This window comes from Pogona vitticeps, chromosome 1, assembly GCF_051106095.1.
Source record: "Pogona vitticeps strain Pit_001003342236 chromosome 1, PviZW2.1, whole genome shotgun sequence".
Taxonomy (NCBI): domain Eukaryota; kingdom Metazoa; phylum Chordata; class Lepidosauria; order Squamata; family Agamidae; genus Pogona; species Pogona vitticeps.
This window is the reverse complement of record NC_135783.1, coordinates 59,608,528-59,632,792: the sequence shown is the minus strand read 5'-3', so window position 1 is coordinate 59,632,792 and position 24,265 is coordinate 59,608,528. Positions and strand designations below refer to the sequence as shown.

The following is a 24,265-nucleotide window of genomic DNA, read 5'->3' as shown; positions in this document are numbered from 1 at the left end:
TGATTTTACCTTCACTAATTACGCTTTAATTTTTAATTTTCAAACATTTTAGACACCTTTTGAGTGGAATTTTCAAGTTTATAATTCTTTTTATCAATTCTAATTCCTTTTGACAATTGGTAGGTAACAGAGTGAGTAATGTGAAGAATCACTAACGCTATCAGTATCAAATCTCTATTGGCTAATTACATGTCTCTTCCATCTTCTTTATGGAGGTTTGTTAGCATACATGGATTTCCTTCTCTCAGCTTTAAAACCACAAGAGGCTTATGACCTGGCTCTTTCTGAGAAGAAACAACTAGCCCATCTTAACTAGTCAATTTCATGGCAGATTAGAGACCAGAATTTGGATCTCCTGATCTAGCATTCTGAGCACTACAGGGCATGGTACTGTTTGGGCATGGTGGTTGTTGTAAAAAACTATGTTAATAAATTATTTTTAAAAAGCAACTTGCCAAGATTTTCACTGTCAGATTTCCAATGAAGATTTTAGAGTTGGTCTTGAAACTGGTTGGGTACAGCCATGAAACCTTCACCAGCTAAAAGTTGTCAAGTAGAATGAGTGGTCTGAAGGACTTGGAAATGGAGAGGATGTGCTAGACAAGAGGTGTGGCAGAGCAGGCAAATTTGTGTATGAGTTTTGGAAGAAGGATTTAATTAATTGCTTAAATCGATTTTGCTGTGCATGTGCATAGGGAGGGGATCATTGAGATCATTAAACAAGTTCACTGTGTGGGGTTCAAGCTGCATTTTTAGAGTCACGGCTCTGTTTATTAAACTTAAAGATCAAACTCAGAAATAGGCTTCAAATGCAACTGTTCAAATCTATTTGTTATTGAACTTTGAAAAGTTGGACTAACTTATCCAGGGTATTCTAAGTTACAATAACTAGCACCTCTGTTAAGTGGGAAATGAAATAACTGTCAGTACTGAGCAAATAACAAGAACATGAGAATTATTTTATGCTGGCCTTTAATCATCGCCATCATCATTCCTCTACCATTTCTACAGCTTCAGAATTCCACTGGCGGACCAACCAGAGTATGGAAATCAGTTACTCATTCCAAACTTCATTGCCAAGGGGCTCTTTCTGAAGTGAATGTGGTTGCTTTGGTTGAATCGGCCCCAGACATGCCAGTCTTGGCAGAACAACTCTGCTTTGTTCTTTCCACGGCTAATGAAATGTTTGCTTTTGCAGGTGTGCTTTTAACTCAAGCCTGATAAGCCAGCCTTCTCTCTGCTTCCTCTAAAACATAAAAGAAGGAGTAATGATTTATATTCTGTAGTTTGCAGTCAAGAAATTATTGCCCTGTTGAAGCTTTCATTCTCCGTATGGCTGTTGTTGAAATTTTAACGTTTTGGTGGGACAATTGCAGAATAATCTTCTGCAGTTATTATAAAGTAAACTGAAAATGATCATCTGTGATTATTCTGTGATATCCAAAACAGCAACCATGTTAGTTCTTTTCAGAAGAACAGCAGGGGTTTGTGGTAGCATAAAGGCCAGATCCAGTTTTCTAAGTTTTCTACTCCCAGTTAAAGTAGGCCCATTGAAATCAGTGGAAGGTATATTAGCATTGACTAGAGATGAGATATTGATATTTGTATCCTGAGGCATATGAATACAAATATCAACACCACAGGTGCCCCCTCCCGAATTGGATGGCCCACTTACCACACTCTGCGCATGGCTGTTGTTTGCACTAATTGTGAAAGTAGCCCAAATGGCGCTTTCCAGCCTCTCCACACAGTTGACCACGCTGGTGAGGAGGTGGGATGACAAGTCTCCCCACTCAGCTGCTGAAAGGTTGGCTGTGTGGGGAGGTGGGGAAGCACCAGCCAGGCTACTTCCACAATTGGTGTGACACGAATGATGATGGCTGTGTGCACCACATGGCAAGCAGTAAGTGGACCAGCCAGTTCTGGGGGGAGGGTCCAATTTGTATTTGTGGTGGCAATATTTGTATTTGTATCTGTTGGGATACAAATACCCCATCCCTAGTATTGACTAACAGATTTTTAGATTACGCATCCTTCAGTCTCCACAGACCATGGTAACGTGCTCTGTATGGAGGACTTGAAACAGCGTCTGGGGTGGCTGAGAAGGCCAATTCGAGAGTGACAATCCCTTCCACACTGAAGACAAATACAATCGGTCCCCTGTCCAGCTCCCTGATTTTGCTGCTTTCGGGACTGCCTCTTCACCTCGGCCTGCTGGATAAGGGTCTCTGCAAATTGGGAGAGGCCATGATGCACCGCCTGCCTCTAGGCTGAACACTCCGAGGCAAAAATCTCAGGGTTTCCCATCTGTTGAATCCATTCCTAAGGTCTTCAGATCCCGCTTGCACATATCCTTGTATTGCAGCTGTGGTCTTCCTCTGGGGCGCTTTCCCTGCACTAATTCTCCACACAGGAGATATTTTGGAATCCAACCATCAGCCATTCTCATGACATGTCCAAGCCAACATAGACATCGCTGTTTCAGTAATGTATGCATGCTAAAAATTCCAGCTCATTCTAGGACTACTCTATTTGGAACTTTGTCCTGCCAGGTGATACCAAAAATGCATTGGAGGCAACGCATATGGAACGTGTTCAGCTTCCTCTCCTGCCGTGCACAAAGGGTTCAGGACTCGCTGCAGTATAGGAATGTGCTCAGGACACAGGCTCTATAGACCTGGATCTTGGTATATGTCATCAGCTTGTTATTGAGCCATACTTTCTTTGTGAGTCTAGAGAACATGGTAGCTGCTTTGCCAATGCATTTATCCAGCTCGACATCTAGGGAGAGAGTGTCAGAAATTGTTTAGCCAAGGTACACAAAGCCATGAACAACCTCCAGTTCTTTCATGGAGATGGTAATAGAGGGAAGTGAGTCCATGCCCTGGCCCATGACTTGTGCTTTCTTCAGGTTGATTGTTAGTCCAAAGTCTTGGCAGGCCTTGTGATTCATCAGTTGTTGGAGGACTTCAGCAGAGTGGGCAACAATGGCTGCATTATCGGCGAAGAGGAAATCCCACATGCAATTCAGTTGGACTTTGGTCTTTGCTCTCAGTCTAGAGAGATTAAAGAGCTTTCCATCTGATCTAGTCCGGAGATAGACATCTTCTGTCTAAAATTGAATTTAGTCCTAACCTAACAAATTTATTACAACACAAACGGCCATTGTTTAGAATAGCTACAATAGTAAATCTATATTTCAAATTATTAGAAATATACAATTTTGCACGCTGGATGTAAAGCAAATCTATTGCTCTTACTTCCCACTGAAATCTATTGGACTTGTTAGTTATAACAAATTCTTCACATTGATACCGGAGGGACATAAGCATGTCTAACATGCTTTGGATACAGGCCTTTACTCCATCCTTATGTATATTTCATTTATTGTATAAGTTGAAGGAGTGAACAGCTCTTTTAGGCAAGGTACAAAAAGCTCTCTGCAACAGGGCTCTTGAAAGACAAAGATATCTGGATTATTTTATATTTTTTCCAAAAATAACTACTTGGTCATTAATATCTCCATTTAAAGTTCTACTTTGGACACATTTTGATCTACACAGATCTCATTTTGTGTGTGTCTTAAGCCTAGATGCATGAGGAAAAAAGTATTTCATTTTTTTCTGACTATGAAAGCAGGAAAGCATAAATAGACTTTTGGTCCACCTACCAAATGCTTCTTGGTTGCAGTATGCCCAGTTCCTATCAACTTTAAATTCCATAATAAAACTTCCTGTTTTAAAGATTGGGTTGACTTCTAAAAATAATACTAGGCAGGCTCTGCCAGGCTGCTCAGCCTCATATGTCTTTTCAGTGATGACTGGATACAATCACTCTTCAGATTGCACTTGTGGTTACTCAGATCTTTCCTGAGGAAGGAAATAAATCCAGAAAGCGATGTTGGGAGATTTTTGCCTCTTGGCTCTTGACATTTGGGGATACTGCAAGGTTCTCTTTTTGAATTTCATGCTTTTCAACTTTTATATAAGCTGCTGGGAGAAGGAATCCAGAATTTTAGACTGAAGTACCATAAGTAGGTAGATCACAAGCAACTCTACCTTTCTTTTACATGTACTAAGACAATTCAAAGTTAAGACAGTTGTTTAGGGCAGCCATTTTCAATGGGGGCCATATGGCCCCCTGCAGAGGCCCAGTCGTATTTGAAGAGGGGGCACAGACTGGAAACAATTCTTTACACACCACTTTATAATGTTCATTATGCAGTTTATACAATCCTGATAGCTAATCTAATCACTGTTTTGCACACATGGCATTCACACATTTTTTGCTTCAGAGACATTGTTTTAAAACCAAGTCAGTCTCTGTTTGCCATTGCAGCAAAATGCCCTATAAGTGGCATGTGTACTTTGTTTTAACTGGACTAGCCTACGACTGTCAACAGCCAGATTAAGAGGTAATGATCATCTCACAAACATCTGGGGTTTAATAAATCCATGACAAAATTTTGTGAATAAGTGTTTCAGTGCACAAGGAGCTACATGTACAGCCACATTACTGAGTTGTACATTCTCAAATGCTAAACTTTAACTTTTGGACACTAATAGAATTTACCAGACAAGGGTTTCTCTTTCTCTTGGGTGAGGACTGTTGCGATTTCACAGTTAATTCTCTTCCTAATTAAGATACACAACAATGCTATTAAATGGTAAACAAAAAGCAGTGTTGAGGATAACAAATGTCCCTTACAGAGACTCAGCCTGCTATGTCGCCTGCATTTTTTTGTCTTTTCATACATACAGTAGCAGTTCTCCAAGCTAATTTTGCTCTAGATCTTTGAAATGTGCTGAATTTTAAATAATGGACACACACACACTCACACACGTATGTATACCATGGGCTCAAAACACTGAACAATTTACCCTTATTTGACTATGGTTCCTAGAACCTTCATGAGATCAATGCAAAGCCATATGGATTATGAGATCAGCAGATTTTAATTTGCAGTCAAAGTTTGCTTAATTATACCAGCCAGACGCTGGTTAAAGGATATTTGGTCCACAAGGGAGCAACTTGTCATTCTATCCTGCAATGCTCCCTATGTGGGGCTGCCCTTGGGGCTGTTATGGAAACTCCAATGGGTCCAGAACTCGGCGACCAGATTGTTGAGTGGTGTTAGGAAGTACCAGCACATTTTCCCCACCTTGGCCACCTTGAAATGGTTACCTGTTCGCTTCCATGCCAGCTTCAAGATGATGGTGTTAACCTATAAGGCCCTAAATGGTTTAAGACCTCAATATTTGGCAGAATGCCTCCTTCTGATCAGAGCTACCAGCCCTGTTAGATCTTCCCAGGCTGGGCGGTTGAGAGTTCTGACCCCAAGAGAGGCCCGAAAAATGTTGACGAGAAATTGGGCCTTCTCAGTGGTCACTTCACAAACATGGAACAGTTTCCCGCCCTAAATTTGCCATGGCCCCTTCATTGAAAATGTTCAAAAGATTATTAAAAATGTGGCCATACAGGTCTTCTTGGATTTTAAAGCACCCTGAGACAATAGTGCCTTCAATAACTAACATTCAACCTGCTGTCATGTTTCCCTTTTCATTTTATTTTATTATGCTTTTATTATGTGGTTTTTAGTGTAATTTGTCTAGTACCTTTTATATTTTATTTGGATGTTATTGATTGCCCTTGTTACTATGTTGTGTATCCTGTTTGTAAACCGCCCAGAGTGGCCTTAGCAGACAAATGGGCGGTTGAAAAAAAATCAAATAAATAAATAAATAAATAAATAAATAAATAAATAAATAAATAAATAAATAAATAAATATCTTTCATATTGTGTTTATATCCCTGGCAAAAAAAAGTTAAGAATGGCTAGTTTAAGGAACAGTATTGGAGTGAATGACGGCTGGCAAGACAAAACTCAAGGCAAGATAGAAGTACTGTGGGCTAAGAAATCCGATGATCTGGATGGAAGCTTAGCTCTTGCTCTGGATGATGCCACATTCCTCCAAAGAGCCAGGAAGACAGTTTGGGACTGCTTCTGGAATCAGCATTACCTGTGAAGTTCCTCCTCCCAGCAAATATATATTGCTTCATGCTCCCAGCTTAAACACTTCTAAATCTCAACACATATTTGTTTCAGCCAGCATTTTTCTGCATCATTAGCTGCTTCTTTTGTCATGTGTTTCATCGTAATCATATATCAGTGATTTGTCTTGTCATCTTGTAAGCCACCTTGTAATGATGATCCCTTTCTATGGCATATTATAATCACTTAAATAAATTAAATAAATTTAAAAATCATGTAAATGACATAGTTCAGCATTTCTCAAAATTTGGCCCTCCAGAGGTTTTTGGAATTCAGTTCCCAGAAACCACAGCCAGCATGCTCAAAACCTGTGGGAGCGTCAGTGGTTGAGAATGGTTAATTATGTAGCTAACAATTTAAAAGATTACTTTCATCTCTCTAAGATGTTAGACATTTTACCTCACTTATACTGCTGCCTAATTTCCTATAAGTTTCTAATTTCCAGAGTAAAACACTTGATGGTTGAAAATGTCTTATTTGGGTTCATTTTAGTTCTGTCACAGCAAGTATCACAATGTTTAAACTTTCCATTTTTTGTTTCATGAATTTGAATTTATCTTGATTAATACTTCTCACATTCTGTGTTGTAATGATATGTGTTGTACAGGTCCAGACTTCCTCTTTGCCTCTGTTCACGGCTGATTATAGAGTTTTTGAGGTATAAGTTACTGATAGATTCACCATTGCGTTCTTTGGAGTAATAACGAGAGCTAGCTCGAGTGTCACTGCTGTTGCCAGTGAAGCTCATGCATGATTGTCGCTTTCCACCACTGCTGCCGCCTAGTAGCTGCTTTTCATAACCCCTCTGTCCTCATCACCAATGGAATGATAAATTCTCTTTTCTTTATGTGACTGTTAATTCTTGAAGAGAAACTAGTCTTGTGTCACAGCTTTGACCTTTCTACCTCAGGTGCACCTTCTAGAAGTCAGGGTTACTAATGGAGTCTAGCCTCTGATGGTGTTTCTCTCAGTTTCGCTGATATTCAAATCCTTTCATCACATTAAGATATGCATCCAAGTGTCCTCTACATAAAGTGAATGGATGAGGAAACAGCAGGGCTGCATATTGGAATGCATGTCTGTAACAGGCACTGCAAGTCTGCACAGGGGTCCTGCTTTTTCAGGGTTCGAAACACATGTCGACATGTGTGTTCTGAATATGCATTGCAAATCCATAACTGTTTTGTGTTCCTTTATGTGGTGGCCTGTGACGCTCATGTCACATACCTTGGCTGACTACTTTCATTTCATAGGAAAATCCAGTCAGGCTACAAAGACAGCAACACATCTTGTTCTGGGAAGTTGTCCTACCTCTAACATTCTTTTATACAATCTGTTGCTCATGGTCAAAGGCACAATTGGAGTTGCTACCAGTTCTTAAGACTGAGTTAGATTTTATAGAGTGGTGTGGTATGTAGACAACATTCAACAGAAGTTTGCTTTGTTTGGCTTTGCTTGTGTAAACATTTTTTTTGTAGAGGCAACCTCCTACAAAAACAAATCACAGCTATTTTCCTTGGACGTTTTTCCCCAGAGAAGTTTCATAGTGAAATATATTTGATTTTCTGATTTCTTATGTTTTAGTCTAACATAGACTGAATAGTAAACGTTTATTTCCTCTTCCATGTAAAAGGGGAGACAAATAGCTATGTAGTGTCCTTTTTCATTTGTAGGCTGTTTTAGAGATAGATACACAAATTGCTTCTAGGCCTGGATTGAGCCATTCCCAGTTGCAACAACACTGCACTGTTGGCAACAGTGCCATTCCTGTCGTGTTTAGCAGCACAAGACCAGTAGCTGCCGGACCTGTCATGTTTCTGTTGCACTAATTTCCACAGGCGCTTTGCATTAGATTTCCACCCTCCCTCCAAGGCATTATTTGTGTTTACTGGACCAATTAATTTTCCAGTGGACACAATGAAATGTATGTATTCCAGTGCTGTTTTAATGCTGAGTGATAAACATAGGAAAGGAAACTACAGTGGTTCCCCTTCGCTGTGGGAAACATCGCACTACGGAACACAAAAAAGCATTGGAACGCATTAAACAGCGTTTAATGTGTTCCAATGCCATAGAATACTCACCGTTGTGCGATGTTTCCCAGGGGCCGGCAGCCATTTCCGCGCCCTCCCCTCACACAACGAGGGTGCCAAAATGGCTGCCATCAGCTGTCCGGCGGGTCCAAAATGGCCGCCGGAACAACCGAAAGGGGCCGGGGCGCAGCGTTTTCACGCCCTTGGTAAGCAAGGGGAGCGCGCGAAAACGCTGCCGGAAGCCCCGAAATGGTTGCGAGCAGCCATTTCGGGGCTTCCGCAGCGTTTTTGCGAGCTCCCCTTGCTTACCAAGGGTGCAAAAACGCTGCGCCCCGGCCCCTTTCAGCTGTTCCGGCGGCCATTTTGAAGCCGCGGAACAGCTGATCGGCGGGTCGCAAAGCGAAGGTCGTTAAGCGAGCAGCTTACTGACCTTCGTTCTGCGATTTCCCGCCTATACGGGCACCGTTTTGCGATTGCATTTGCGATCGCAAAAACGGCCTCGTAGAGCGAATTCATCGCTCTACGAGGCGCCCGTTGTGTGAGGCACCACCGTACAGAGAATATGTGTGTCGGGGCCTCCCAGTAAGTTTCCACGGCCAAACAGGGATTTGAGCTCAGTCCTCTGAATCCTAGTCCGTCAGTCTATCCACTGCACCATGTTGTCTGTCATACTGAATGTATAAGAATTAAGAGTGCATATATAAATAAATATATAGAAACCAAAATTCTGAATTATCTCATTTGAAAGTTAGAAAGACAGAAAAGCGCACCCTTTATAGTTACATTTCTGATCTGCTTAATGAGTCCCCACTTAGATTGTGTTGGCAGCATGTAACCTTGTTTTTTGCTCTTTAATATACAGTACTGCACTTTCAGAAATAAGGGTGTGTGTTTTTTTGCCACCCAGTGAATTCTGCTATACAGTCATTCTTCCCTATTGGTTAGATTGCTTCTAATGGCTCACCAGAAACAACTGGAATACATATGATCCAACTTTATACCTTACACTCTGAAACCTGTTATGACCAGCTCTAAAAGGGGGATAAGCTATAGTTTGCTTAATAATTACATGGTGTCAAGTCAGTTACAGGGTTTTCTAGGTGTAGAGATCTCTGAAGTTATTTCTCATTCCCTTCTTTTTGGGGGCACTCTGAGACTCTGCAGTTTACCCTAGGCCACACAGACTGGATCTTCTCCCTGGAGGCACAATGAAGAATCGAACTTCTGACATCTAGTTCCAGAGGCAGGCACCCAACTCATTGAACTATCCACCCATCCTATTATTTACTGTCTGAAACTGCAGGGGCCAGACATGAGCTTGCACAACCAAGGTTCTCCTTAATCCTTTAGTTTTCACCTTTCACCTTGGCTTTTCCCCTAAGGGACGTTCCTAGTTGTACTAGGAAGGCTTGTGGCATGAAACACGCTTAGTAAAGAAGAGCGGGGGGATTTGCAAGAGCATTGCTTGGACAAACTACTTTCTGGTCTTGGTAGCTGGTGGGTTCTGGGAGCTTTAATCAAAAAAGTAAAGATATTGGTTTTCTAGATGATAAGTGAGCTTGATGCTCTAAAATATGTAAATGTCTGAATACAATTTGAAAAAAAGGCTATTTCCTCTCTTGAAGTCAAAGTAAATATGTGGTTTTAAGGAATGATCCAGTTCTTGAAGTCTTAATTGCAAATATTAGTATTTGTGGTTTGATCAGGTTCTACCAATTTGTTTTTACTAACTTGTTTACATGCAATGTTCTCACTTGAATATATGTCTTATAGTAAGTACCACATTCAGCAACCTGCTTTTTGTGAACTTCAGTCAGGTATGGTTGAATGCACAGAATAAGTTCAAGGTTGTAAAGGTCACTTGTTTGATATGAAGCTAATGAGGGGCAAATATCTGCAGAAGTCTAAAGAGGATGGCCTAGTAGAGGTTGCTAGGCAACAGACCACAAGAATTTGTTCACTCACAAGGCCTAGAGCCTGCTTAGTCTGTTTGTGTCAAGTAGGTAGCCAAAACTGCAATGCCTGCTGTTTTCTCTTGGTAAAATGAAACCTGGCTAGATGCCGGTTTTTACCTTTCCAAGTCATTTTATGTTTGGTTTCGATCAGACTGACTGACTGGCATGGAATTTGTGGAATCTTACTTTGTGTATACAGAATTGTGAAACAATAGACCTTTCATTACAATACAAAGGGCATCATTTTCATATCATTACATTTACGACATTCCTTTAGTACTAATTATTGCCATCTTGGACACTGTGTTTCAATATAATTTTTTTCTACTTTTTTCAGTATTTCAGGTGCTCTGGGGAACATTGATATAAGTTAACATAGTAAAATATTAAACGTTCCCCACTGTTGCAAGGGTTAGAGGTTACTAGCTCTTTGCTTAAACACATTCTTCAGCCCTGGATAGTTTTAACTAGTTACCTGTTAATAATGCTTTATGATTTAAGCGGCTTTTAAAGAAAAGCACAGCTCCTTTTTCTGTAAATCAGACTTAGAACTGTGGCTGTCTCTTGTTTGTTTGAATATAGTTGTTGCTGTTGCAGAAATAGGGTTAACTGGATATTATAGTTAGATAATGAGCAGAGTTCTAATTCAATCATTTCTGATACACCAGCTTTGAATTTGGAGGGACATTTTTCCCACATTTGAAAACATTCTTCTGTGAATTTTTCTGCATTGCAATGTGCAGTAGTATAGTCTAGCAACAGTGTCTCATCCTCTTTTCTTGTAAACCAGCTACAGACTTGACCATAAAAGACAGTTAGGTTCATAAAGGAGACATTAAGTCTTCAGTATTGACTGAGTTTGAACATTGTGCTAAACTGTAGTGGAGTGTAACATGGATGAATGTAGGGGAACACTCCTCTTTTTCCTGTCCTCTAACGGGAGGAAGGATGAGTTTGGGAACGTTCACTTCTGTTTTCCATTAACCGCAGGTTAGCATGCCATCTGAATGGACCAGTTGCCACATGTTAACACTGATTTGTTTGAAACAAGCCATTGTTAACAAAGAAAGCACACCCTGACCTATGTATATCTTGTTGGGAGGTTACTGACTGACCTTCCTTATGGGGAGAGGTTGGAATGGCTGGCCTTGCCATTCTTTATTAGCTACTTTGGGGACTTGAGGTTGCAGTAGTTGAAGGTCAGATACAGATAAGAGACTGGAACACCAGATACTTGCAGGAGAGACCCAAGGCTAAAGTAACTGGGAGAGAGTTTTGTTGATCCTGAGATGTTTCCATTTAATGGGGAGGCAAAACTTAACTTCTGAGTTGAAGAGATGGTGCTTCATCTTGTAATGGATAAAACTATTTTGAAGCTGAATAATTAGCACTTGTGTAATTTGTCTTTCACTGAAAGACCATATGGAAGAAGGTAGTCTTGATAGTCCACTTCTAGGGAAAAATGTTATTTTGGGGACATAATCAGCGAGCTAGCTAGCTAACTTTGGCTTCCAGTTTCAATGGAAACTGGAAGCTAAAGTTTTGACATTTTTCTTGCATCTACAGTGAAGAATGAGGGGATAGAGAGCACACAAGCCTGCAGGTATGTAAACCATCACTTGTAGGACAGAGGGGAAAGTTTTTGGCCTATCTGAAATGGCCCTGCCAGCTCAGGGGCTTCTGGAAATGGTAACTGAAAAAGACAATTTTCCAAATTTGCTGTTATTTACTGTGATCTGCTTGAGCTATATGCCCCAGTGGGAAGAAAACAAAGTTACTGAAATTAATTGTATCCTGAATTGCTTATTAAAAATGAAATCAAAGTTCCTCCTATTTTATTTATTCCAGTATATTTTAAAAACTGTGGTATAAATTTGCAACACAATAAATATAGCTACATGTTATATACAAGTCTTGTGTTGAAATCAGTACTTGCTATAAACAGATGATGCTTCTGTGTTCTTGTGTGTGAAGTTAATAAAAATAATCAGCTGAACCATTTTCCTCCTCTTTGCAGTACTCTTGCTTGAGAAGATCGAGAATGATGATATCCATAACAAAACTCTGAAAATTACAGATTTTGGCTTGGCTAGAGAGTGGCACAGAACAACTAAAATGAGTGCTGCAGGAACATATGCCTGGATGGCTCCCGAAGTTATCAAGTCGTCAATGTTTTCTAAAGGAAGTGATATCTGGAGGTAATTTGTTCCTGCTTTGTGCACGTCTTTTTCCCCTCATGACTACTGCCATCTTGGACACTGTGTTTCAACATGATTTTTTCCACTTATTTTTCCAATATTTTAGGTGCTCTGCGAAAGACTGATATAAGTTAGCACAGTAAAATATTAAACATTCCCCACTGTTGCAAGGGTTAGAGGTTACCAACCCTTTTCTTTAAAACATTCTGGATAGTTTTAAATGGTTACTTGTTAATAATGCTTTACAATTTAAACAGCTTTTAAAGAAACTCAAGCACAACTCCTTTTTCTGTAAATCGGACAGAAAAATAGAATAATAAGTAGCCTTTGCCTGACTAGATTTTTCCTGATTGACATGCAAAGCGATCTAATTGACACAATTTTCAGTGGAGAGAAGGGGATTTCTGAATGGTTGTTGCTTTAGTTCAATGACGGTAATTTCTAAACCATCCCACAATAAGGACAAAATAGATGCATTGCTTGCTTGCACAGAATGATGGATTTGCTTTGAAGTACTGTCAAGTGTGTCCCGTTCTTGTTCTCCTCAAAATTGCACAGGGAAGATCCTGAGGGCGTCAGTGGTTTCTGTCCAGCAGTTATTCCTTCTTCAGCTCCTCCACATGCTGTGAAGGAACTAGCAGCAATAATTCCCAGACCTTAAAACTATCAGATAGCCTTAGGGACAACTACAGTGGTGCCCTGCATAACGAGCGCTTCGTTTAACGATGAATCTGCATAGCGATGTGTTTTTTGCTATCGTTTTTGCGATCGCATTGCAATGTTTTAAATGGTAAAACATCGCTTTGCGATGATCGGTAAGCGTTTCGCTTACCGATTTTCGCATAGCGATGTTTTAAGAACAGCTGATTGGCGGTTCCAAAATGGCCACCCACTGTGTTTTTGCCCGGATTCCTCGCTTACTGGGCAGCGAAAATGGTGGCTGCATGGAGGATTTTCACAGAACTGTGAGTTTTTTGCCCATAGGAACGCATTAAATGTGTTTTAATGCATTCCTATGGGCTTCTTTGTTCTGCATAGTGATGAATCCGTATAGTAATGATTTTTCCGGAACGGATTATCATCGCTATGCGGGGCACCACTGTATGTGCATAAATTCCTCTCTCCAGGCTTTTTGCTAGTGGTTGTTAAAGAGTGGTCTCATGAATCAGGTGTATTTTTTTAGAGAGTTGTCATTCCAATAGGCATTACTGCAACCCATATTGCTTCATGACAGTTAACAAAAAGCATTCAGGATCTGTGATGTAAGTAATTGGATTCTTGTTTTTGGTAATAAAGCCTGAAATATCTTAACCCAAACAAAACCATACACAAGAGGACTATAAAGAATGTTGAAGTTATTTCTATGTTTATGCCTGTGACTTCTGAGACTTCACTAGTAAATTTCTATACCTAATTTCAAATATCGCCGGCTAGATAGCTGAGTCAGATGGAGCACCTGGCTACAAAGTGGAAAGCTGGGAGCTTGATTACCAGCCTGTGCAGTCCTGAGCAGGCCACATAGACTCAACATGCTCCATGAAGAAGGTAGTGGTAAACCATGTCTCAACACCCTATAACTAGAAAACCCTGGAAGGGGGTCATCATAAGTCAGAATTGATTTTTATGGCAGGTCCTTATTATTAATTTCAAGAATACCTCCACAGTCGTAAGTACTAGAACCTAAAGGAAAATGAAAACGTAATGACAGCACGTTTTCAAGCTGTGCACACTTATTTGCTTTTGCATCTCTTTGTGTAGCAATTTGTTTCAAAAATCCAAATATTTCTTTTTTTATCTCAGAATGCCATTGTGTGATAAAATATACAATATATGTTTATACAAACAGACCCTTGTTAATTCTCATAATATTGTACACTTCTCATATTTCCTAGTAATAGCCAGGGAAACACCTATCATTCAAACACAGAACATTCCTAAATATGTTTATGCCTTCATTTGCTTGGGGCAAGTCACTTGGTTTTGGTTACATTTGAGGCAAGTGTGTTTAGGATTGCAGCTTTAATTAGTATGCTGCTCTGATAGGTTCCCCTTGACTTAATGTCAGTGTATTTGTGTGGGTAGAGTAAAATGATTATGGTTTCCCTGTACAAGTTAATTGCAAGTCTCATGTTTGTTACAGTGATGTTGTCTGAGAGCGATCTTTCTTGTATTTTACTAAAACACCAGCTTACCTATGGATTTCTTTTCTTTTCTTTACCTTTTATCTTGCATGCATTTCTTATATTATAAAAGTAAGTATACAAAGATGGAGTTTAACAGTAGATGTTTTGGTTTCTAATGGGGAACTTAACCATTCTGTTCTTGCTAGCTGTCCATCCTTTGCAGTATCCTCAACATCTCTTTTCTAGGGTGCCTGTACATGGAAATATTAGTCCTGTCACATAAAGCTTTTTCTCCCTCTTCATCTTCCCCTGTTTTCTACTACTCACCAGCACCCAGGCAACCGGTCTGAAAATGGAGAGAGAGAGAGAGAGAGAGAGAGAGAGAGAGAGAGAGAGAGAGAGAGAGTGTTGGAATCTGGCTTTAAATCTAATTTAATAATCTAAGTCAAAATCTCTTGAAATTATTATTGATCAATTATTCTATTATATGATAATTAACTACAGCTAAATTAATCCATCAACAAATCATTTTAGTACATACTACTAAAGGTTTACAGGGTTCTTGATCACTCAGGGCCACCTCCTCCTCACTAGATCCTTGCCCAGCCAGGCCGTTAACTGAGTGGGTGGAGGCTATTATTAATGGGTCTCTCCTTCAGGGCAGGATTCCCCTCACCCTCAAGCAGACACCCATTAAACTGATCCGGAAAAAAATCCAACTTGGCAGCTGATGATATTAACAACTATTGTCCAGTCACCAACATTCCTTTTATTGGCAAGCTAGTGGGGAGAGTGGTGGCTGGCCAGTTTCAAGCTCTCCTGGAGGAGACCGATGCCCTTAATCCATTCCAGTCCAGGTTCAGGCCATGTCATAGCGCAGAGACGGCATTTGTCGCCCTGTAAGATGACCTCCTGAGGGAAGCTGATGGGCAAAACATCCTTGCTCATCCTCCTTGATCTCTCAGCAGCCTTTGATACCGTCAACCACGGTATCCTGCTGGGGAGGCTCTCGGGGTTGGGGATTGGTGGTCAGGCCTTGGCCTGGCTCCGATCCTTCCTGGAGGACCATCCACAGAAAGTTCAGCTTGGGGAGATGTTATCTGCTCCATGGACTCTCAGTTGTGGGGTCCTGCAGGGGTCAATCGTTTCCCCAATGCTATTTAATATCTATATGAGGCTGCTGGGGGAGGTCTGCCTGGATGTGGTGCCTGGATGTGGTGCTGGTATGGATGAGGAACAACAGAATGAGGCTGAACCCAGACAGGACAGAAATCCTGTGGGTGGGGTCCCTAGTGTCTGTGGTCTGGGTGCTTTCCTGTCTTTCGGGGATGTGTGTGTTACTCTTTCCATAAAGGATGAGGTGCATAACTTGGGTGTACCTCTGGACCCAGTACTATCAATGGCATAACAAGTAGCATCTGTCGTCCCTTCCACTTATTTCCACCTAAAGTGGGTTGCCCAGCTGTGCCCCTTACCTTGACACCAAGTCCCTCCCCATGCCGGTTCATGTGCTGGTAGTTTTAAGATTAGACTACTGCAATGTCCTCTACATGGGGCTGCCCTTGGGACTGCTACAGAGACTGCAATGAGTCCAGAACATGGCTGCCAGCTTGCTGAGAGGGGTTACAAAATACCAGCACATCTCTCCCATTCTGGCTGCCTTACACTGGCTTCCTGTTCACTTCCGTACCAGTTTCAAGGTAATGGTACTACCCTATAAGGCCCTAAATGGTTTGGGACCTTGATATATGACCATGTGCCTCTTTCCAGTTAGATTTGCCCACCCTCCAAGATCATTGTAGGCAGGGTGGTTGAGAGTTCTGATCCCGAGTGAGGCCTAGAAAACAACTACTAGAAATTGGGCCTTCTCGGTGGCATCTCCAGAACTATGGAACTCTCTTCTGCCTGAAGTCCACCTGCCCCCTTCACCGGGCACATTTAGGAAGCTGTTAAAAACCTGGCTATTTAAGCATTCTTTCCCTGAACAAACAGCTGTATGTTACAACAGTGTTTGCTAAAATATCATCATATTTTATGCTTTTAACTGTAATTTATTGTATTGTACTTGTTTTACTGCACTTTATGAGATTTGATTTATGCCCAAATTTTGTATTATTATTATAATTATAATTATAATTATAATTATAATTATAATTATAATTATAATTATAATTATTATTATTATTATTATTATTATTATTATTATTATTATTATTATTATTATTATTATTATTATTATTATTATTATTATTATTATTATTATTATTATTATTATTATTATTATTATTCTGTTGTTTGTTTATCTGTTGTAAACCACCCAGTGCAGCCCTGGCTGCCAGATGGGTGGTATATAAATCTAATCATAATTGTAATCCTGGGCCCCCATCCCTGCCCAGCCCTTGACTCACTACACAAAACATTTTTAAGTTCCTTAATGACGAAATGTGGGAAAGGGCTAGATAATTGGATTTCCACAGTTCCTGCAGCTAGAGCAGATGGTTCACGATGTGTAGGCTGGGGTGTAGGAACAGCGCATAAGAGGACGTCTTTAGTGTTTGGCTTTCTGTATAATGCTCCAAATTAGTAATGGTCTTGGGTGCTAGTGACCTATATATAACTTTCTCCGTTTTCTGGTTGGTCACCTCATCTATCAATGGAAACATCCATGTTTTACCTAAACATTGGGATTGATTTGCCTAGATGCACCATTGTTACTAAAATACCTCCCCCCGAAAAAAGCCTGTAACTAACAAACATAGTTTAGAGGGTGGGATTCTGTGCAAAGTACTCTGGCTTATTTTATGTAGTCACCACCCATTCTCTGAAATAGTGGGATGAATAAAAGCAAAGTGTGCTGCTTATATACAGCCCTATACTGCTTAAAGCACTCTCTAGATGGTTGACACTTTAATTGTGCAGGCTACACGTTGCCCCACCAGTAAGCTGGGTACTCAGTTTACCAGTGTCAGAAACTGGCTACCTGGGACTGATCCAGGATTGTGAGCAGAATTTTACCTGCATTACTGCACTTTAACCACTGTGCCACAGGGCTCCTTCACACTGTTGATTAATAATGGGCAGTGGAAGGAAGGGAGGGTGGGTGGGTGGGAGGAAAGAAGGAAAGAAATTTATAATAAGACAGTAATTTTCTATTAAAAATTATAATTATTACTATTAATTTCCCAATAGTCTGTTCCATTTTAAGATATTTAGGTTAAACGCTTGTAGATAAATAGGGATCAGCCAATTACTTCTTCTGAGTGCTGCTCATTCTTAATGAGCCTGCATGGTGCAAGTTTCTGGAAACAAATATGCTGGAACTGCTTATTCTTCACAAAATCCTTCTTTGTGCATGTGCCTTTGCATTGACTTCCAAATAGTTGTGAAGCATTTTATTTTGCTACAAGCATGGGTAGCACTATCATCACAACCAGTGCTGGAAGGTAGACAGTGTTGTGATGCTATAGTCTTTGTTAGACTGTTATGGATGTTTGTTTGCTTATCTATTTATCTGTCTGTCTGTCTGTCTGTTTTAGTGAATGTTCTTTCTAGATAGGGCTGCTGCCCTTTATATGCCCTTCAGTATGCCATGTATCAACATTAAACACATTTAACTGTTCAAAAATTTATTTATAGTTATGGCGTATTGCTGTGGGAACTACTTACGGGAGAAGTTCCTTATCGTGGCATTGATGGTCTTGCTGTGGCTTACGGCGTTGCTGTCAATAAGCTTATTTTGCCCATTCCATCCACCTGTCCTGAACCATTTGCTAAACTAATGAAAGGTACTTGTGCTGCTTATTAAAACAGTTACTATAAAATTAATTCTGTGTTGTCTATAATGTGTGTAAGTTTTTTGTTCTGGCATTTCATTAGGAATTGTGCTAACTTCTGTCCAAGTGTGGAAAACACTGGTTCTCATTTCGTTGCAGTCCCTTAGTAAAAATATTTAACACATTTACCACTAGAGCACATAGTCCATTTCTAAAGCTACACTCATCTTTGAAAGTGCTTGCTTGTTTTGTTCACTAAGTCATACTCTGCCCTTCCACAGAAAGAGCTTGGAATAAGTGTAACTTTACAACAGTCTATCTTGTACCTTAGACTGAAAGAGGGTGATTTTCTTAAAGTTGCCCTGTAATTTGCAAGGTTGAGTGAAGGTTTGTGTGGGGCTCCCCATGAAATCACAACCTTTTGGCCAATGTGCCACAGTAGCTTCTTTAGCAAATATTTAGAGAAAGATATCTAACCAAGTCTTTTCCAAGGACAAAGAGCCTATTGGCACCTTAAAGTATAATTTATTAATGATGTAAGCCACCTTGGGTCCTTTTGGGGAGAAAGGCAGGAATTAAATAAATAAGTAAGTGTAGCAAATTTTCTTCAGCTTTTGTTTTTGTGGGCTCCAGCCCACTTCTTCAGGTGCAATTAAGAAAATGTTGCTCCTTAAAGCTATGCAAGTAAACTAGAAAGTGCATTAACAAGGTGACATTTGGTGAAATTTTCCACAGCCCTGGAGCTCATGGCCAGACTTCACTATTGCAATTAAACTGCCAGTCGGAAAGGATATATAAAAAGCTCCAGGGATAACTCTTTGAAGATACAAACCAGGTCTGTGAATGGCAGATTGTTCTCATGATGTTTAGTAGACCTGATGCTAGGTAAGATAGAAAAATTGACCTAAATCATCTGTACAGAATTCTATGAAACTCCATAAAGTTGAAACAACAGTCCAAGTACTGTTGGACCCTACTTATGAAACTTCTTTTAAAAGCTTGCATAATACATTGACCAAAATCCCTTTTTGTAACTTATACCAGCGTAAGTGAAACCTACAGTGGTAGATTGCCTCTAATTAAAGATTCTGCACTTTGGGCTCTTTTTTAAGGAGAAAGGCAAGATAAAGATAATTTAAATAAATAAATAAATCCTCATTGATGAAACTAAATCTTACTGCATGTGAATTAAGTGACTTTTAATATGATCCCAAATTGAACCAAGCACTTTAATTAGCAGCACTCTAAAGCCTCCATTACACGAGCTAAATGCTGCCTTCCTATCTCCCATTCAATTTATATGACAGATTTGCAGTCACATGACACACGGCCATTAGCCAATCATTTACTCAGCAAGCATTCTAAATACTGATTGTTTCTCACTTGGCCAGAGGCTTCTACTTTTTTTGTGATTGGTATTTTTAAAAAAGTTGCATTGCTGCATATGTGAGCAGTCTTATCACATCTTTTTTGAACTACTGTCATTGTCCATGTCCTTTAAAACTGGTTTTAATCCCGGCCCTGCAGCATTTGTGTCAATGCATTGATTAACTTCCGTCAAACTATGTCAGCCAGAAGATCTAGGTGCTTATTGAACTGGAAGAAAATTACTCAATAACCTGAAAACACATTGGGACACACATCCTGTAAAAATGCTACGTGACCACAAAGCATGACAGGAACACGATTAAAAGTTGCGTAACCACAGGGGAACATTTTGCTGGTATGACTGTGGCCTAATTCATGCATTAATCCAAAAAGAGTATTGCCATTTGGATTCTTGCAGGAATTAGAGTTCTCCTAATTAAAGAGCTCTACCTTTGGAGTTGTGTGCAAATCCACCCCACTTTTCTCACTCACAATGAGATTATCAGCAATGTGGGGATGAAGTGAGGAGCTCTTTAATTACCAACCATCTGCTTCTATAGAATATGCAATTTTTCTTAGGTTGGCACAACTTATGCAAGAGGATTTTGGCTATATCTATATTAGATATAGCCAAAATCCTTGTTCTATTGAGGTTTTTTAACATATTTTAAATTGCAACTGACATCATGTAAGGTCCTTAAAAACATTTTAACAATAAAACCAAATTAATTTTTTTAAATCAAATTTCAGTAGAATAAATTCAGTTTTTTTTAAAAAAAAAAAATCATTGATTTTTATCTAGTTTGCTTATTACTAAAAGATTCTGTGTGCCATTCTTCATCATCATAGGACTATTTGGTTTGCTGATAGGAATAATCAGTATGTGATGGAACGTGGACTTATGATCTCACACAACCACCACTGCACACAGCAAATTGTACATAACTTGACTATGAATTCACTTTGTAAGCAATGTGGTTACAGAATACATATGTGTTCTGCTTCCTATCTTCTACTTTTCTTTAAAAATGAAAGGATCACAGAGATGTTACATTTAAATGACTAGATACACTTAAATGACATGTCACACTTAAATGACTGGATAACACAGTGGTTTAGGTATCGTTGCTGAGCCAGAGGTTGGGAGTTCAGTTTCCCACTGTGCCTCTTGCAAAATAGTGCCAGTCTGTGTGGCCTTGTGCAAGCTGCAGGGTCCCAGGACACGCCCAGAAGAAAGGAATGGAAACCCTGGAAAAGGTCACCATAAGTCAGAATTGACTTAATGGTACATTATGATGATGTACTCCTGACCTGATTCACATTCTGCTTTTCTCCAGACACTTCCAGGTTTTTGTCCTAACATTTAAAAAAAAAGTTCCATTCTTCACAATCTGAACCAGACACTAATATACCAAAAAACAAAACAAAACAAAAAAACTCAAACCAAACCAAAAAACTGTTGGGTAGGATTGGGATTGGATTTGGGTTTTGGTTTGGTTTGGTTTTTGAGGTTTGCATAGGAGCAGTGCCAAGCGAACTTGAACCTATGTAAAAGGAGGTAGTGACATATACATAAATTTTTCAGAATAAATGCTAAGTAGTTAATTCTTTTAAGCTGACTGAGTGTCAAGTACTTTTCCTTAATCTTCTGACTAATGTAATTGATGGGTTTTTAGAGTGCTGGGCCCAGGATCCTCATATCCGGCCATCATTTACTTTGATCCTGGAGCAACTTACCGCCATTGAAGAGGCTGTTATAACTGAGATGCCTCAGGAATCTTTTCATTCCATGCAAGATGACTGGAAACTTGAAATCCAACAGATATTTGATGAACTGAGGACCAAGGAAAATGTAAGTTCATTTTGAAGAAACATTAAGATTGTGGTGTTGTATTTTCTAAGTAGAGTGGGATAATAGTTTCTAGGCAAAGTGGGTCCCAATTCTTGGAAAAAGGAAGAATATTAAACTTTTGAATTGCACATTGAAGACTTAAATCATTCTTAACTCTTTTACATTGGCTTTTTTGTATGTGTGCATCATTCACTATCATTGCCTCTAATTTGTATAGTTCACTGCCATTATTTTAAAAAGCGGTGTTTGTTCATATGATATGACAGGGTCCAGGATGAAATCAACCCATACAGGTTTCTGATGATGTAATGGCTTTCAGAATACTGGGGGCGTAGGGCAGGGGAAATATCATATGCCTATATCAAAACAATCTGATGATAGCAAATGTTTACAAATGTTCTGTCTTTTGTCATTGCTTCTGTGATTTCAAGTTTCATATCTGTCACATTTTTCAGACACATATGTAGTTTATAGTTTTTCAGTGCCTTCAGAAATGTTCCATGAGCCATATGGCAAATCAGTGGATGGAAACTGCAACCTATGAGGATTAGGATTGCCCCCCCCCCCATTTCTGGCCCCCTCATCACAGACAAGTCCATGCCATTTTCTTGTTTGAATACATTAGCTTTATTGTTTGCACATCCCTTTCGTCTACAACGTCTACGTTGGCTTGGGCATGTTGTGAGAATGGCCGATGGTTGGATTCCAAAAGATCTCCTGTATAGAGAATTAGTGCAGGGAAATCTCCCCAGAGGAAGACCACAGCTGCGATACAAGGTTATCTGCAAGCGGGATCTGAAGACCTTAGGAATGGATTCAACAGATGGGAAACCCTGACATCGGAGTGTTCAGCCTGGAGGCAGGCGGTGCATCACGGCCTCTCCCAATTTGAAGAGACCCTTATCCAGCAGGCCGAGGCGAAGAGGCAGTCCCAAAAGCAGCAAAATCAGGGAGCTGGACAGGGGACCGATTGTATTTGTCTTCAGTGTGGAAGGGATTGTCACTCTCAAATTGGCCTTCTCAGCCACACTAGATGCTGTTCCAAGTCCTCCATTCAGAGCACGTTACCATAGTCTCTCGAGACTGAAGGATGCCTAACAACAAAAAAGATCCCTTTCAACATTGGGAATGTGCTTAAAAACTAGCTTCTCCCCCTCTAAAAGGAAGAGGAAAGGGCTCAATGACTTTCCCATAATTTCCTTATATCCATCTCTTTCATCATGCCACAACAGCTCTTTCTTTGGGTCCAGCCTCAAGACAGTCTTCATCTCTGGCATATCCCATGACAATGGCATTGGGGCTTGTTCTCACCATTCTTCTCTTGACTCCCTTTCTTCTTTTGGGTTGTTTCCCTCACCTCCAGGAGGTCCAGCCTGGGGGAAGTGGTTCCATGATCTTAGTCACCTTTTCTTATCCTTCTCTTTAACCCTCCTTTCCCTTTCTGCCCTCTCTCTCAGCTTTCCATTTTGTCCAAATAGGGTGATTTTAGGAACCCTTGCTACTCTTTGCCTCTCTGCTTTCTCCTTCAGTATCTTCATTCTTTCCTACTGCACCACCCAGAGGTTCAGTTTATTAATCCACTGCCATTCCTCAAGGAGTTTGTTTTCATTCATCTCCTCCTCTGTCCATCTGGCCTCAACTTACTCTTCCTTCTCCTTCACCCTCGTATATATTCTCTCCCTTCCCCTCCTCCTTTCTTTGTTTCCTTCCTGCCTTTTTTGTTTCTGTCAGGGGTGGTGGTTTTCCACCATCTCATTGTTCTTTCTCCTCCCTCTTTGCCTGGCGTGGGATTATCATGAGGTGAAGGTCCCTTGTCTTCCAAGGAAGAAGGGACAGCTGGCAGGTCTTTCTCTCCCGACCCTTTCCTAACACAGTCCCTATAAATTTAAAACATTGATGAATAGCATAACTGATTATGCTATTCTTAAAGTTTTCCTAAATAAGTAATTAAAGAGGGGAAACCTTTTTAAAAAAATTAGTAGTAGTTTGTCCATAATGAGAAACAAGAAACAATTATTTCATTGGCTTAAGGTTCAAAAAAAAAAACTGTTCATTATTCTTATTTGCACAGTTGCTGCTTATGCAATGCCATAAAGGCTCAGGACTGCTTTCATCATAAGGCAGAAGATTAAGTCCTAACCATTATGTCTGTACTGTTGTTAGGAGCTAAGGTCACGAGAAGAAGAATTAACAAGAGCTGCTCTTCACCAAAAGTCTCAAGAAGAGTTGCTGAAACGGCGGGAACAGCAGCTGGCAGAACGGGAAATTGATGTATTGGAACGAGAATTAAATATTTTGATATTCCAGTTGAATCAAGAGAAACCCAATGTGAAAAAGAGGAAGGGGAAGTTTAAAAAAAGCAGATTAAAACTTAAGGATGGGCATCGAATTAGTCTACCTTCAGGTTTGTCCTTTCCCTTCTCTCATGTGTGAGTTCACTTAAGATGAATAATACATTTACAGATTTTAATTTTCTGACTCAACTATTCAAAGATAGCAATCAGAGATTAAATTCAGTATTATCATCTTATTCATTAAAATGAGCCATTACTAGTGATATCTAAGAAATAGATAGTCACTACTGGTTTGTTTGTGTTCTGCTGTGGCTTTCTGTCAGTTCGTCTTAATGAAGACAAATCAAACTGTTGGAAGCAAATACATTGGACTGAAGAAGCTCTGGATTCCCTTGCCAGTCACCCCATTACATTTGTGTTCAATTCAAATCATCCATTATGGGTTTGTGAAAGATAGTATATAGAGCAGGCTCTACTATTTAAAGTTAAAAAATAACTAACCCTGCCTCTCTGGAAGTTAATGGTAATTTAGAATATAAATATGAGCCATGGTAGATAAAAATGCAAAATTTTGAATTACATCTGAAGTTTCAGTTCAGTTTCAGCTGTGATGGAGT

The 24,265-nt window shown here is 39.9% G+C and overlaps 1 protein-coding gene across 2 annotated transcripts in view; it reads left to right on the top strand.

Annotated features, from left to right (window-relative positions):
* Positions 1–24,265, top strand: part of MAP3K21 (mitogen-activated protein kinase kinase kinase 21) — a 54,877-nt gene that overhangs the window by 10,755 nt on the left and 19,857 nt on the right. For both annotated transcript variants that reach the window (XM_020786852.3, XM_020786833.3), the window contains exons 2-5: positions 12,058–12,238; positions 17,998–18,146; positions 21,179–21,354; positions 23,518–23,758. In XM_020786852.3, the coding sequence (XP_020642511.2) occupies positions 12,058–12,238; positions 17,998–18,146; positions 21,179–21,354; positions 23,518–23,758 (747 nt within the window). The remainder of the gene's footprint in view (positions 1–12,057; positions 12,239–17,997; positions 18,147–21,178; positions 21,355–23,517; positions 23,759–24,265) is intronic.